The sequence below is a fragment of the Anser anser genome, assembly GCF_964211835.1.
Source record: "Anser anser genome assembly, chromosome: 2".
Lineage (NCBI taxonomy): Eukaryota > Metazoa > Chordata > Aves > Anseriformes > Anatidae > Anser > Anser anser.
Window position 1 is genome coordinate 4,825,303 of NC_139721.1, and position 14,137 is coordinate 4,839,439.

The 14,137-nt window shown below is 41.5% G+C and overlaps 1 protein-coding gene across 6 annotated transcripts in view; it reads left to right on the forward strand.

Annotated features, from left to right (window-relative positions):
• Positions 1-14,137, forward strand: part of TRAPPC9 (trafficking protein particle complex subunit 9) — a 464,677-nt gene that overhangs the window by 304,804 nt on the left and 145,736 nt on the right. Inside the window, exon 22 of one of the 6 annotated variants that reach the window (XM_083827407.1) lies at positions 4,857-9,845. The exons of the other annotated variants lie outside the window; for them this stretch is intronic. Within the exon in view, the coding sequence (XP_083683533.1) occupies positions 4,857-4,879 (23 nt within the window). The 3' untranslated portion in view covers positions 4,880-9,845. Of the gene's footprint in view, positions 1-4,856; positions 9,846-14,137 lie in introns of those variants that run through there. 6 annotated transcript variants of the gene reach the window in all.

Sequence of the window (14,137 nt, forward strand, 5' to 3'; positions counted from 1 at the left end):
AGCGCATGGACTAAACTTAATTTGTGCATTCTTAAAAATGGGGAAAAAGTTCTCTGTCAGCCTTTTTGTGGGAAGTTAGAGAAGCTCCTGGCATGTTAAGCAAGCTGTTGAGATTATGTAGTAATGAATAATACATGTGTACCAGTGGAGAGATCTCACTGCTGATTATTTAAGTGGATTTCTTTTGTGGCCAAACTACTTGTAAAATATGCAGAGAATTTCTTATTGTTAGCAGAAGAGAGATAATGAAGATTGGACAAAGCTGTTGAAGGATTTGAAGTGGTGTGATTGGTTATAGGAAGTGGTTAACCACACTAGTTGGATGATCTTTGGAAGATGGGCCACATGTATTTGCTAGCAAAGTTGTGAGCATGACCCACAACGTCAATTTGTCCATGTACCTGGCTTTGAAGAACTCATCTGGAAGGTATTACCAATGTTCTCCTGAGCCCAGGATGTGGCTTATGGCCATGCTGCCTCCTAGCCCATATCCAGGGGGGTTTATGAGCCAGTGAAATACAGATCCAGGCAGCTCAGGTAGCACGAAGGTTTTAAACATCTTTGGAGCAAGGCTGCAAGTCAAGTGCTTCTGTTGTCTTCACCTCACGGTGTCCTCAGCCATCACAGCCAATTTCACTGACAATTTCACTTTTCCCTTGAGTAACTGATAGTGTTCTGATGCAAAAATATGGAATAACAGGAAAAAATTGGGGCTCCCGACGCGGAGTTTTTGTGCTAGAGGCAGTGCGAGAGACAAATTCCCACGTTTTGGGAGTATCCAAGTGATTTAATGAAGGAAGGTGGAAGCAGTGCTTCATCTTGTGGCTATTTCTTTAGGAAGGTTGACACTTGCACTTCACTCAAAGACAAATCGGGATTGTGGCTTTCAGGGAAACGAAACTGCTTCCCTGCTGTTTGAAAGGATTTTGCTCTCAGCAAGAGGCAAGACGTAAAGATGGACCTGTCACCTGCACGTTTCCTCCTGGCTGAGCTTGAAGTCTCCTCCAAAGCTTGCTTGGATCTGCGGAGTCCATCTGACAGCAACTTATCTGCCCCAGCGCCCTTCACACTTCAGAAGCTGGGTATGTGGCTTCAGCTAAACTGAATGATGAGAGGGAATATTGTAACATCTAGTTCTCTTTGTGAAGGCAGCTGTAGCTGCCTTCTAGTACTACAGCAAACAACAGGGCTGGCATCTGCCCTGTGTCTTGTTTTCTGAATATATTTGGGCTTCTTTTAAAATGAAATGTGCATACTAAAATGAATAATCAGTTGAAATCAAGTATTTTAATATGCTGTGGGTAGAGTTACATGCTGTCTTACTTGCTGGGTCTCTTTTTGACTCATGTATCTCTTATGGAAAGGAGAAAAAATGTACTTAAGGCCTCTTAAATAAGATCTTGAAGCTCATTTATAAATGTGTTGCATGCACAGTGTTTGCATCAGACAACTTGTACCAGTAGCTGATGACTTATTCTGGTAAACGGTGATCTTATTGCTAAGAATTAAGTCTAAAATACATTGCATGTGATTTTTCTCACACTCTTCACAATAATGACCCAATTCTTTCTACAATTGCATCATGAAACTATGACAGTGACCAGGAGCTGGGAGTGCAGTTCTCTGCAGAGATATGGTACTTTGGTGCTCGTCGTGTTTATTTGCCATCACATATCATTGATAATGAAATAAAGAGACGTGGCAATTGGCGGCCGTCTCGGTCATAGTGACCATGAAGTGGTTGAGTTTAGAATTTATGGTGACAGAAGGAAAACAGTCACCGAAACTTCAGCCCTGGATGTGGGGAAAGCAGACTTCAGGCTGCTCAGGGAACTAGTCAGCAAGGTCCCCTGGGAAACTGCTTTTGAAGGTATTGGTGTCCATCAGTGCTGGTCAGTCTTTAAGCACTGCCTCCTAAAAGCACAAGATCAGGCGATTCCAAAATATCGGAAGTCAGGCAGGCAGGGCAGAAGGCCGGCCTGGCTGACCAGGGATCTTCTACTGGAGCTTTGGCAAAAAAAGAAAGTGTACGGCTGCTGGAAGGAGGGTCAGGCGACGAGGAAGGAATACAGGGATGCTGTTTGTGTTTGTAGGGAGAAAATTCGTGTGGCCAAAGCCCAACCAGAGTTGAAGCTGGCCATGTCTGTGGGAGACAATAAAAAAGGTTTTTTTAGATATGTGAACAGAAAAAGGAGAACCAAAGAAAACATAGGTCCGCTACTAGATGGGGAGGGTCTCCTAACAGACAATGACATAGGCAAAGCAGAGACGTTTAACGCCTTCTTTGCCTCTGTCTTCAACGCTGATGATGGGCTTTGGGACCCAGGGTGCCCTGAGCTGGAGGACCATGACGGTGGGAATGATGAACTGCCAACCGACCCTGAAAGTGTGCTGTATTTAAGACGAGATTAGACTGTGCACTTAGTCACATGGTCTAAACTTTTGGGCAGACCTGTGCGGTGCCAGGAGTTGGACTTCATGATCCTTATGGTCCCTTCCAACTCAGGATATTCTATGATTCTATGATTCTATGAAAGGCCTCCTTGATTTGCCATAGCTCCTACCACCACTGGCTTCTTTGATTTCCATTTTTTCTTCCATATGTATGAAAAATATTGTGCAAGTAAAAGCACTTTTTAAATAGAATGAAGTGGAGATAATTAGTGGGACTAGGGGAAGAGTTTTCAGTATTCTTGTGACTTGGTTCATTGGTGACTACTAGATTTTAGCTCAAGAAAAATAATTTTAACAAGCATCTTTGCAATCTCTGCCCGTTGCTGCTTGCCCCAGGAAATACATTTTTACTCCAGAGCTTTCATGTGCTCATCTGTGTCTCGCTTTTGGGGGACTTAATGGAATTTACCCTGTAATTTCATTAAGCAGATATATTGCTTTTCTGTCTTATTTAGGTTACATGAAAGAATTGAGGAAGAAAAAAAAGCTGTGCAACTTTGTTGGTAACAGCAATTGTTAAAGGCACAAATGTTCTTAGAATTATATCATCATAATAGCTTATTTAAAATAATGTGTCAATTATAATGGAACCATGATAATATTGGATTCTGATTTTTGTTTTATATGCTGGCACATCGTTTAGAGTTGCAAGTTTGTGAGTTGTTCAGAAATACACTGTAGAGAGATGGAGACATCACCATCAGCTCAGCCTTTAACAGGTCTAACTGTGGCTGGCCAGAATGATGAACTGAAATTAAGCCTTCAGATGAAATTTAGGCATGAACACAGAGGGGGAAAAAAAAAAAAAAAAGAGTACTTTTGTGAACGGTAATGACAGAACCAAAAGACCTGCCTGATCAATCTCCTCTGGGTTTTACTGCTTGCATTGTCCTCCTGACCTTCCATGTTACGTGTTGGTGTGTTTAGAGCAACCTTTCATGTAGGGCTGGAAGAAGTACTTTCTGTTTGTATCATCCTTTTATAGCACGAATATCTGAAACCAGCAATGATTGTATGTCCATATAACGTAGTTCAAGCTTCCATAGAGTCACAGAAATTTTGTTTGGCCTCTGGTGGTCATCTGGACCTGGCACTTAGGGACATAGTTTAGTGGGTGACGTTGGTAGTAGGGTGATGGTTGGACCAGATGATCTTGGAGATCTTTTCCAACCCTTACGATTCTATGGTCCCACCTCCCCTTCAGAGAGGGGCTGTTGCCAGCAGTAGGTCATGTCAGGTGTCAGTGGTCTACCAGGATGTAAAAAGTCTCCAAGGATGGAGATTGCACCGACCCTGTGGGTGACCTGTTCCAGACCAAGGTTACCCTAATACTCAGTCTAAACCTTGACCTCCAAACCCTGCCAATGACCAATCTCTGACCCTTTTAAAAAGATCGTTGGATTATCTGTTCTCTAATTGCTAACCACTGACTGATGTGTTAATGGCAGCCTGCACAAGGCCAGCTCTGTCATCTGAATTTTGAGCATTTCAGCTCTTGGAAGGCCAGGCAGTTTGTAGCAGGCAAAAGTAATAAACATCAAGTGTCACTACTGCCAAGATTGGTGCTTTAGCAAGGAATTGATACAGCTGAGAAAGAACCAGATCATTCGAAGAGACAAATTAAATCCTATGCTAAAAAAAAAAAAAAAAAGAAAAAAAAAGTGATAACAGGAATCCAAACACTAAAGCTCTTCCTTGCATAAAGTTCCTTGGTTCTTGCCTCATTAGAAAGTCTGACACATGATCCTGTGTACAGTGTAGCCAATGGCTAGAATGCTCCCATGCAACAAATTATATTTTTTTTTCAGTAAATTATATATTTTTTTTCAGTACAAAGCTCTATTTTATGTTGAGTTGGTTTACTCTATGCAGTATCCCAGTTTTGCTCTTGACACGTAACCCTTCAGACTGCAGCTGTCCAGCATCATCCAAGAGAAAGTTGCTCATCCCTACTGTAAGACCAGGACGATGGCAGTCAGGTCCCAGTTTTAGAATTTGCCATAATGTAGCTAGGGTTATGTGGATCCACATACAACCCATCAGCAGCAGCTGTAACGGGAAGCCCAGGGACAGTCAGCTTGCCTTGACCTTGAGAGCAGTTAACGTGCTGGCTCCAAGAGGAGACAGCAAAGCTGTGTAGAGATGAGGATGTGTTACTGAAGGGGTTATTCTCAGGGAGCTGTACCTTCAGCACTCCGTGGCTATCTGACAGTTAGGCTATACTTAGGAGAAAGCAGCTGGTTTTTCTCAAAGTAGCATGCTCCAGGATTACTGGAAAACCTATTTTGCATTAGGTGAACATTCCTTGGCTGCTGGTGGAACGTGCTTACACTTTGGGGGTTGGAGTTAGATGATCTTTAAGGTCTCTTCCAACCCAAGCCATTCTGTGTTTACCTTGACAGGTAGGGAAGCTCATCATTTTTAGCTGCAGCAAGCTGGCAGCATCCCATTGACTTGGAAGAGGTAGACTTCGCAAGCCGAATCCTTCAGTGCTGCCTGCTCCCCTACGCCACGGTTAACCCAGGGCTGGTCATGCTGTGGACTGAGATGCTTGGAGGTCATAGCTGCGGTCTTCTGCAAGGCAGCCACAGGTCGTGCTTAGAGAAATCAATTTTCTTCTAACAATAGGCAACAAAGTGAAACACCCCTTGCAAAACCCTCTGTGATCTGTAAGCACCCTGCTTGTTCGTGCTGCTGGTTTTGTCATGGTACACGTAGGAGGCAGCGCTTGAGATTTTAATTTTGTGCTATCAGGTGAGTGCAGTCTGAACCGGCTTGGCCAAAGCGAAAAATTATGATGAACCTGCGACTGCCGGACTGAGACTGAGAAGAAGCAATTGTTAATATTTTTAGATCAGTTTATATTTAGAAGCTGCATAAGCTAAGTCCAAGATGAAGGATTACAGCAGACCTTTCAGATGGAACGTTGCGACAGTCATTTTTGAAGAGATAAAGAAATCTTATTTCTGATAAGGTCTGCATGAGGAGCCCTTGAATCCTAATACTGTTGCAAATGAAAACTCAGCTTATAGGGAAAGAGACAAGGGTAATGTAAAAAACACTCCCTATGTCATGAACCTCAGAGAGCAAAACATTTTCGTAGCCATTCACAGCATTCAAAGCACTACATGTGGTATTTGTAAGTTGTCTTGAAGCTGGGAAAGATTAATCTGTGCAGCTCTTGACCGTGCCCGACTCATTGGACAGACGTCAGAGTTTTCCACTGACTTCATTTCTCCCTGTCTGTACTTTTGATGTTTTCATTTCCTTTAAGGTACACTGCAAGTCTGAATTTCCTGACTTCCTAATATTTGGTTTTTATTTGGTTTATCATTACAGAGTATTAAAATTACTGAAGTTACCAAAGTGTGCCTTCAGGCTTCACTTCCTCTTAGGTTTTATATGCAAGCATGTAGCATATTACGCTGCATCCTCATGGTACTATAAAATTCAACTTCTAGCAAACACTGTAAGCTTTTATTTGTAAACATCTCGCTGAAATGACAACACGAAGAGTGAAAATTTTGAGTACCACTTGAACTTTCACTGTAATTTTGTGAGAAATGGATGAGACTAGGGAAAATAATAGGTATTAAGAATTACCTCTGTCAGATTTTCGCCAGAAAATCTCCTTGCTTTGCATGTTTTTGAAGGGAAGAATGAGAATTTCTTTTCTTGTCCCTAGTCCGTATCATTTAATCATTGCTTGTTGTGTACTGGCTGTTAGAGTATCAGTTATAGTTCAATAGCTTTTGTCTAGAGCTCATTATCTGTAATTGAATGTATGCACCAAGCTGAATATGTTTATTTGTAACTTGATAATTAAGCTGCTGCAGACACTTATTCTGGGAGAAGGGAAGAAAGCAGACAGACAGCCTGTTATCCCGCAGACACCGCGCTGGCCTGAGATGGAAAACAACTGCCACGTGCTCCAAGGTGATCAAAGTCCACGTCTCCGCGTTCACAACCACTGTTTAAATTTCACTGGGGTTACTCTTGTTTGTTTGTTCATTTTGCTGTCTCCAAACGAAGCGGGCATTGAGGAAGAGCGGTTTTATAGTGCTTTTTATAGCCTGTGTTGACCCAGATGTTGCTTCAAACCACTGTTGTGAGGTTGTTTGAGACTGCTGCTGCCCAATCCTTACCATGGCAACTCCTAATTTTAAGGAGTGAAGGTTAAGAAGTGGTACTTCACTAGTTTGTAGGCAAAGGAACTTCCCAAATGGGCCAGGTGGGCGACACCACCGTTCTGGTTTTGCAGCCAAAGTTTGAGAAGCTTCTCTTTTTGAAATATTAAGAAGTTTGATGGGAGATTATTACTTTTTGGTAATTTACTTTTTGGTAAATTACTTTTTTTCTCGGTGATGAAAATGAGAGCCTACTGATGTCTGGTAGCCATGGTTGCTAACATTTCAGGAAGCAGAAAGCCAGGGATGATTGTAAAAGTCTGTCTTTTCCAGTTCCTAATTCCTTTCCTACGCGGTTTTGAGCAGATCAGACATATACCACCACCTTAATTTCTTCTAAATATATCTCGATTTGCTAATGCTTTCTCAGAGCAGACCTGAGATGACATCGCAGAACATAACTGCTTTGTTTTTGCTCTAGTTATCCTTATACATTTTTTAAAGTAGAGCATGTTCAGTTGAATTTTTATTTTCTGTCAAATGTAAGAGCCAGTACTCCATTATGTCCCATTAATCATGTTTTAAAAATAAGCCCAGATCCTGAGAGGAAAATCATTGCGTTCACTGATTGACTCTTTAGGTAACAAAATAGGAAAAATGCATATAACTTTCAGAAGAGTTACAGTTCTGCAAGGTCCTAATCTTGCTGTACTCTTGCAGGGTGCTCAGGGTATGTTTAATGCCTGTGCTTAAGTTGTCCTAAAGCCATTGGGATCAGAGCTTTTATGAACCTGAAAGAAGAAAAGAGAAGCAACTCTTTGAAAGAACATGGTGCAGGAGAGATGGGCCTTGCTGTTGCTGAATTTGAAGCCATCCTTTTACACAGGGGAGTGATTAATCCAAAGAATGAAGTTCTATCTCGTGGTTAAAGACCTTGATAAACTCCTGCTTGAGGTCAGTTGAGTTGACTGGGTTTGCTTTACCAAGCAGTCAACTTCAGTGTCCTCATACAAAGTTAAAACTTATCAGAGATGAGTATTTTAAAATGGGGGCCTGATGACTGAAGTCTCACAGCCAGGTTGTAAAATCACCACTGGTGATTTCAGAGCATGTGACAGAATTTGGCAGGATTTTTGCCTATCAGTTATGGCATGCATGAATAAATACACAGACACACAAAGATACCCCACTTTTTTACCCCAAAGCAGGATTTGTTATGTGGGTTGGGTTTATGTACTGGTTGGTTTGGGGAAGGTTGAGGTGTTGGGTACACCCCCAGTTGTGTGAGCTTTTCCATATACCTTTCTCATCTCTTGGATACTTCAGCTATCTGTGGTGATGCCCTTTGTCCTCCAAGTTTTAATGACAGGATGGCTTTCTCCCTTCAGTAACAGTCCTTTGGGGATGGTATCCTTGTGCCTTGATGTAGGATCACAGCTTAGGGAGGGTTGTTTTTTTATCTTGCCAATTTTTCTAGTAATTTCTTTAGTTTTTGAGAAACAATGTACCCAAAAGCCACTCTGAATCAGCACGTCTTTACAGACATAAGTACAAAGAGCAGTTGTATGAGGCTGCGTATGGTGTGGTGGTTTAATTTCTTCACCTTTTTCTGACGCTGTTATTAGAGACACAAGAAATAGGTATTACTGTTACATTTCTGCATTTATAATTCCTTAGAACTAGTGTTGTATTCTGGAATAAAATGGAACATAAGGGAGAAATTGCTGCCTCCAAATTCTGTTTCTTGCTTGAAGCTATGTGAGTTGAGTCTCCGTCTGGAGCTGTGTTTGAAGACCATTAGAATCACCCATTTGATACGATCTTGTGAAAGGCCTTTTAACTCTGAAAGGTTGCCTTAGTGCAAATAGATGAGCTTAATATATAAAATGAGGAAAACTGCATGTGTAGAATCTTTGAGCGTTACAGAAATTTTCTTAGAGTGACCAGTGCATCATACTGCTATAAATTATTCAAGGCTATTGGAAGATGTGTTCTCAGTAGATTTACCACCCTCACTTCATCCTATAATGTACTCAGTTCTTTTCCACAGAATAATTTCAGCTTGAAGGGAGAGGATCTCTGGAGTTCGTATCGCCCACCCTCTGCCCATACAAGCTAACCAATCTTCAAATATATAAATGCATAATAACGGTATCATTTCGGTTTAAAAGATACAGATGAGAAATCTGTTTTCTTACACCTCGATTTCCTCAATTTTGTTTTTGCTAATCAGTGAAATTTCTCGATGAGATATGTTTGTGGCATTCTTCTGTGCTTCTGACATTCCCCTCCTGTAAAACTGTTTTGAAGGTTAATTCTCTGATTGTTTCAGTGTAACCTGAACTGTGGCTGGGGCTTTGCTTTTTAGTATTCTTTTCTGCTTGGAAGTGGGCAACAGTTAGGATTTATTTGTGGGTGGGAGGATCTTGGTAGTTAGCTGTGGTGGATTTATTTTGTCTGTTTGAATGCAATGAACAATAATTCATGGAGGGATTGCTGGGTGCTCAGAGAAAAAAAAATAATTAAACCTTTTGAATATTTTATTTCTTTTCACAAGAATACTGTTCTAAAGACAGAGATAAAATGATGCAAACAGCCTCTAAAAGCAGCCCCAACCCTTGCAGCATCTAAAGCCGAAAGCCAGCCGTGCTAGATTGTCTGTGCTGTCTCTCTCTATACATATATACACATATATGCGTGTTTATTTGGAATTGTGTAATTCGCATATCTGCTTTCCCAGTCTCATTTCTTATTCTATCCCTTGTATTTATTATTTATAGCATACCATTACTTTAAGTGCCAACACGCACTATAGATTACATGGTGATCTCTGATGTGGTGGGAAGTCAGTGGAGCAACCGTGTTCAGCATGATCTATCATCTTTTATTATAAAAATCCAAGAGTATCCCTGAGCAGCGTTGTTTACCATGTTTTCTTTTATTGTTAGCTCGGCGAGGAGAGGTGGTAAAGCTGCCTTTGGGGCAGATTTTCTGATGAGGAGGCCTTATTCTGTAGTCCTTTCTGTTTGGGAAGGAAGCCGAGCATGCCACAGCTACAGCCTTCAAACTTGTGTGTTCTCTGGCAAATGTCCTTCTGCAAAAAAAAAAAAACAACATTGATTGAGACAGTTTCTAAATTAGTTATGTTTTGAGACCATGACACAGCAAACTTGAGTGAAGTTATCCAGAGAAGTGCTATGAAGCTGATGAAAGGCCTGGAGCACAAGTCCTGTGAGGAGCGGCTGAGGGAACTGGGGGTGTTTGGTCTGGAGAAGGGGAGGCTCAGGGGAGACCTTATCGCTCTCTACAGCTACCTGAAAGGAAGGTGTGGGGAGCTGGGGGTCGGCCTCTTCTCACAGGTAACTAGTGATAGGACCAGAGGGAATGGCCTCAAGGTGTGCCAGGGGAGGTTCAGGTTGGAAACGAGGAGACATTTCTTCTCGGAAAGAGCAGTCAGGCATTGGGACGGGTTGCCCAGGGAGATGGTGGAGTCACCGTCCCTGGGGGTGTTCAGGGAAAGGTTGGACGTGGTGCTTGGGGACATGGTTTAGTGGGTGATAGTGGTGGTAGGGGGATGGTTGGACCAGATGGTCTTGGAGGTCATTTCTGACCTTAATGATTCTATGATTCTATCAGGCAAAATACTTGAGCAGTGGCTTTATATGCATCTCATAGCCAAAGACCTGTGTGAAAACTGTGGGTTTGGTATTTTTTTCCTTCTGTTCCACATGTGTGCACTAGTTTGTCTGCTTACTGCCTTTTAAGTCCCAGACTTATTAATTCTGCGCAAACATAAACTGATAGCAATTGAGCTAGTTTTTAGTTCTCGTAATTACACTGAATAGTAATGAAAAGTTGGAGCTATTTTATGATGCCTGAATGGGCATTTTTGGCTTGAATACTGTGCCTGTGATTTCCATAGTGACTGCTGGTGATTAAAAAAAACACAAAAGAAACACAAAAAACAAGTAAACAAAAAAACGTTAGGTCCTGTTTGAGCCATTTTGGTCATAGATTATGCAAAGGACTTTTAGTGTCTCTTGCTGTGTATTATGGCAGTTAGCAGAACAAGGTGCTCCGTGTTGACCTGAGTGGATGGATGTTGCAAGCTGGGACGTGGCTGAACAATGTTTTCAAATGGGGGAGAAGAGCAATTTCCAAATTCTCTGAGCAAAGTTGGGGTTCCTCCTGAGCTTCTGACAAACTGCTAATGCCTTCCCTGTCTGCCTAAGTTTGGACGTCTTTGATAGGTTTGTACATACCAGAGTTTACAACACATTTTCCAGTCCTTTTGGAGCAACTGTCTGGATTTGTCTTCTTGCTTGAAATGCAAATGTTAAGATGTATTTGTTGCCAACTGACAGAAAGGAAGAAAAATTATTTTAGGAGAAAGAAATCAAGCAAGCAAGCATAGCCATTCATTATTTAAATGACGGTGTTTCATGGCAATTTTGTCTTGAAATAACCTTCTGGTTTTGTAAATTGTGCAGCGCTGTTTATCAGTAGCCAAAAATCTTTGTCACTCACTCAAAACCCTTTGTGATACACGCATTACTATCTCAGTAATGGAAAGGTGGGAGCAGATAATTGGCAAATAGCAATAACCAGCAGTTCGTTCCAGTGAGTGCAATGAATCAGTGCTTAGCTTGGTGAATACACGTTGGTATCCAAGCAATTTGGCAACCCTTTAGATTTGACCTGAGAAAATAACTAGAAGAGGATTCTTTTTTGTCCAGCGTCAGTATCCCAGAGACGTTGTTCCCATCCTGCTCTTCCACCCAGGAATGTGGAATTGAGAGGTTGTTCCATTGTAAAAGAGGATTTTGTTGGCTCTGGCTCTCTCATTAGGGTGCCCAAATAATGTGGGCATTCTCTGGGAGTATCAGTCCCTGAGCTGAAGGCATGGGATGTGCCAATTTGTGGGGCTGCCAGCGTGTTACGGGAGATACGTTAGAAAGTGACCATGTTGCACATTCAGTATTTTTTCTTTGCTATCTGCCTGAAAGAAGTATCTTTAAGTAGATTTGATTCAGGGAAGAAATTGCAGTCGTTGTTTCCAAATGCCCCATTTTGTGCAATTTGTTTGGCTCAAAGATATGGCCCTTTACAGCTTCTCTATTAGAGATCTTTGGTTTCATCTGTTCTCCTTTTTACTACCCCAACAGTATCGCATGGGTCTCTAATGTAAGAACAGAAGAGTATTTAAAGGTAGGTCTAATTTTGACTAGAGCTAGACAGTTGATCACTCTCTAATTTAATTTGTTGGATGCTGACCAGAAGTCACTGCCATGGGAGCCAGTGATGACACAAAAGGTGTTGATTCTCCCTGACCTATTTGTATTAGAAAAGAATTACTATCCAAAAACTATTCCAACAGCCCTACGTGCCGCCGTCTAAACACTGCATTTGTTCAGGTTTTGAGCCCGTCTGGCTTTTAAAGCCACTTCTAGATAACAAAATAATTGCCTTAGGCATCTCGTTCTCTTCTCAGATGATGTTCTTCTGCTATACCTGGAGGAAACTTTTATTTTGTTCATAACTCAGCTGTTTTGTGGCCTGGGTGATTTTTCTCTGTGGCCCTTCGGCTTGCAGCAAGTTGCCATGTGTGTTATTAGTAAATTCTTTCCGACAGTAATCTCTGTACCTGTTCATGATATGGATGAGCCCTACAAAAGCTCTCATAAAAGCTCTCATAAACCCTCACCATGTGAGAGTACAGGGCTCCAGGCTAGGGCTCAGTTAAATGCCCACGTTGCATATCTCATGAGCTGGTTTTCAGTCTCTGAGTTCGGGAATTAATTTTATTGTATCTCTGGCATGAACAACAACAAAAAAATTGTCACCGGCTATTATTTTATTTCTTTAAGTAGGCATTTATTTTCATACTTTAAATTTGGAGGGGAGGAAAAAAGCTGTGATAGAGCCTGTGTTAGAGCCCCCAGTTATCTATGATAACTTGAATGCTGATGTCTGCTGGCACAGTCCTTACTCATCGCTGTTCCCTATAAAATCAGCCTCATTTTAATGGGTTATATTAGACATTGAGTCAAAGAACTTGCCATGACTCAGCTGTTGAGGAGGAGGAACCGCAGCTGCCCCTGGCCCTTCCCAGACTTGGGCACGGGAGCCTCCACTTGGTGCACAACGCTGGAGCCACGCAGGAGCATTTGCCCCCACAAAATAATAATGAATAGGGTTTGTACTGTACTTTCCTGTCTTCAGCAATGCAACTCTTTTGCTTCAAGTAATACTGTAATTATAAAATTTAGCTACCATGATTTTTGTATGTCAGGATAGGGCTACGCGGAATCATAAATGAAGGAGGCACATTGAAGAAAGGGAAGGAGATGGCCTTTAGCAGAAGCCACACTGGTGCTGTTGGTAGCAAGCACCTCAAGTCACAGCTACACAAATGTCATCGACAGGGTCTCTACGTATGGTCACCATTAAAAAATTAAATAATTTACATTGGTCAGTATGTCAGTCTTACTAAATCAGTGTTTCATGACCCTATACTACAAAACCTACTGTTGTCTGCTGACAGGTGGGCTGCATTTTAGACCATAAAAGGGAAATGAAGTTCATGAATGAGTGATGATATCCAATTTTATGTTGTCTGTTTTTTTGTTTTGACCTGATGCCGATGCTACGTCGTACGCAGGTGCGTCAGAAAGCACCTGGTGCAGCAGCTTAGCGAAGTGCATCCTTAATGTTCCACAACAACATGTGACTAAGGCAGGCCATGAAAAAAGATTAGCCCGTTATTGGCAAAGATTATACAGACAAAAAGCATTTCCTTCGTGCGGCGGGAAGGAAAAACGCCAGCAAGGATGATGAAGACTTTCTTAATAAGATTTCTGTTTTCAAATATTCCGCTTCAGACCTCTTAATAAAATGAATGCGTTAGATGCACAGGGCTAAGATCACTGCTGAATGAGATTATGCTCTTGTCCATTTAATAATGATGCAGTTGTAGCTTTTCCCCCTACCTTTTCTTATAACTTCCAATATTTAGCACTGAGCAAATTTTGCTTGGATTTAAGTGGGATTATTTATGTATTTTTTTTCTAAATAACCTTTTGATTTATGTAATCTGAATAGTCCCTGATCTCATAAAAGGCTAAACATATTTTTTTCTAATCATCTTGTGGCTTCAGTGTGTCTGTTTACTGCAGAGGCCACATGGACAGGAGCCTTTTTAGAACAGCATTTGAAAATTGAATTTAAAGAGAGCATTTTGGTTTAATTTGCTGGGTCAATTTGTTTAAACAGGCAATAACGTCGTATTTGTCCCCGTGAGACCTTGGACAGAGAGTACATTTGGGCGTCAGTTTTGTTGCTCTAGAATATATTCCTTTGGTAATAATTGATGGTAAACTGATACATTTATGTATTTTTACTTGGAATGACTGATTTTTGGCTTATGTATTATTTGTGATTGACTGCAGGTTGTCTATTCATTTTCTTTCTGGCTGTGCTATGGAAAGAGGAATTACTCTTTCTCCTTCCTTCCTTACTCCCCTCTGTTCTCAGCCGCCTCCCCAAGAGATCAGCTC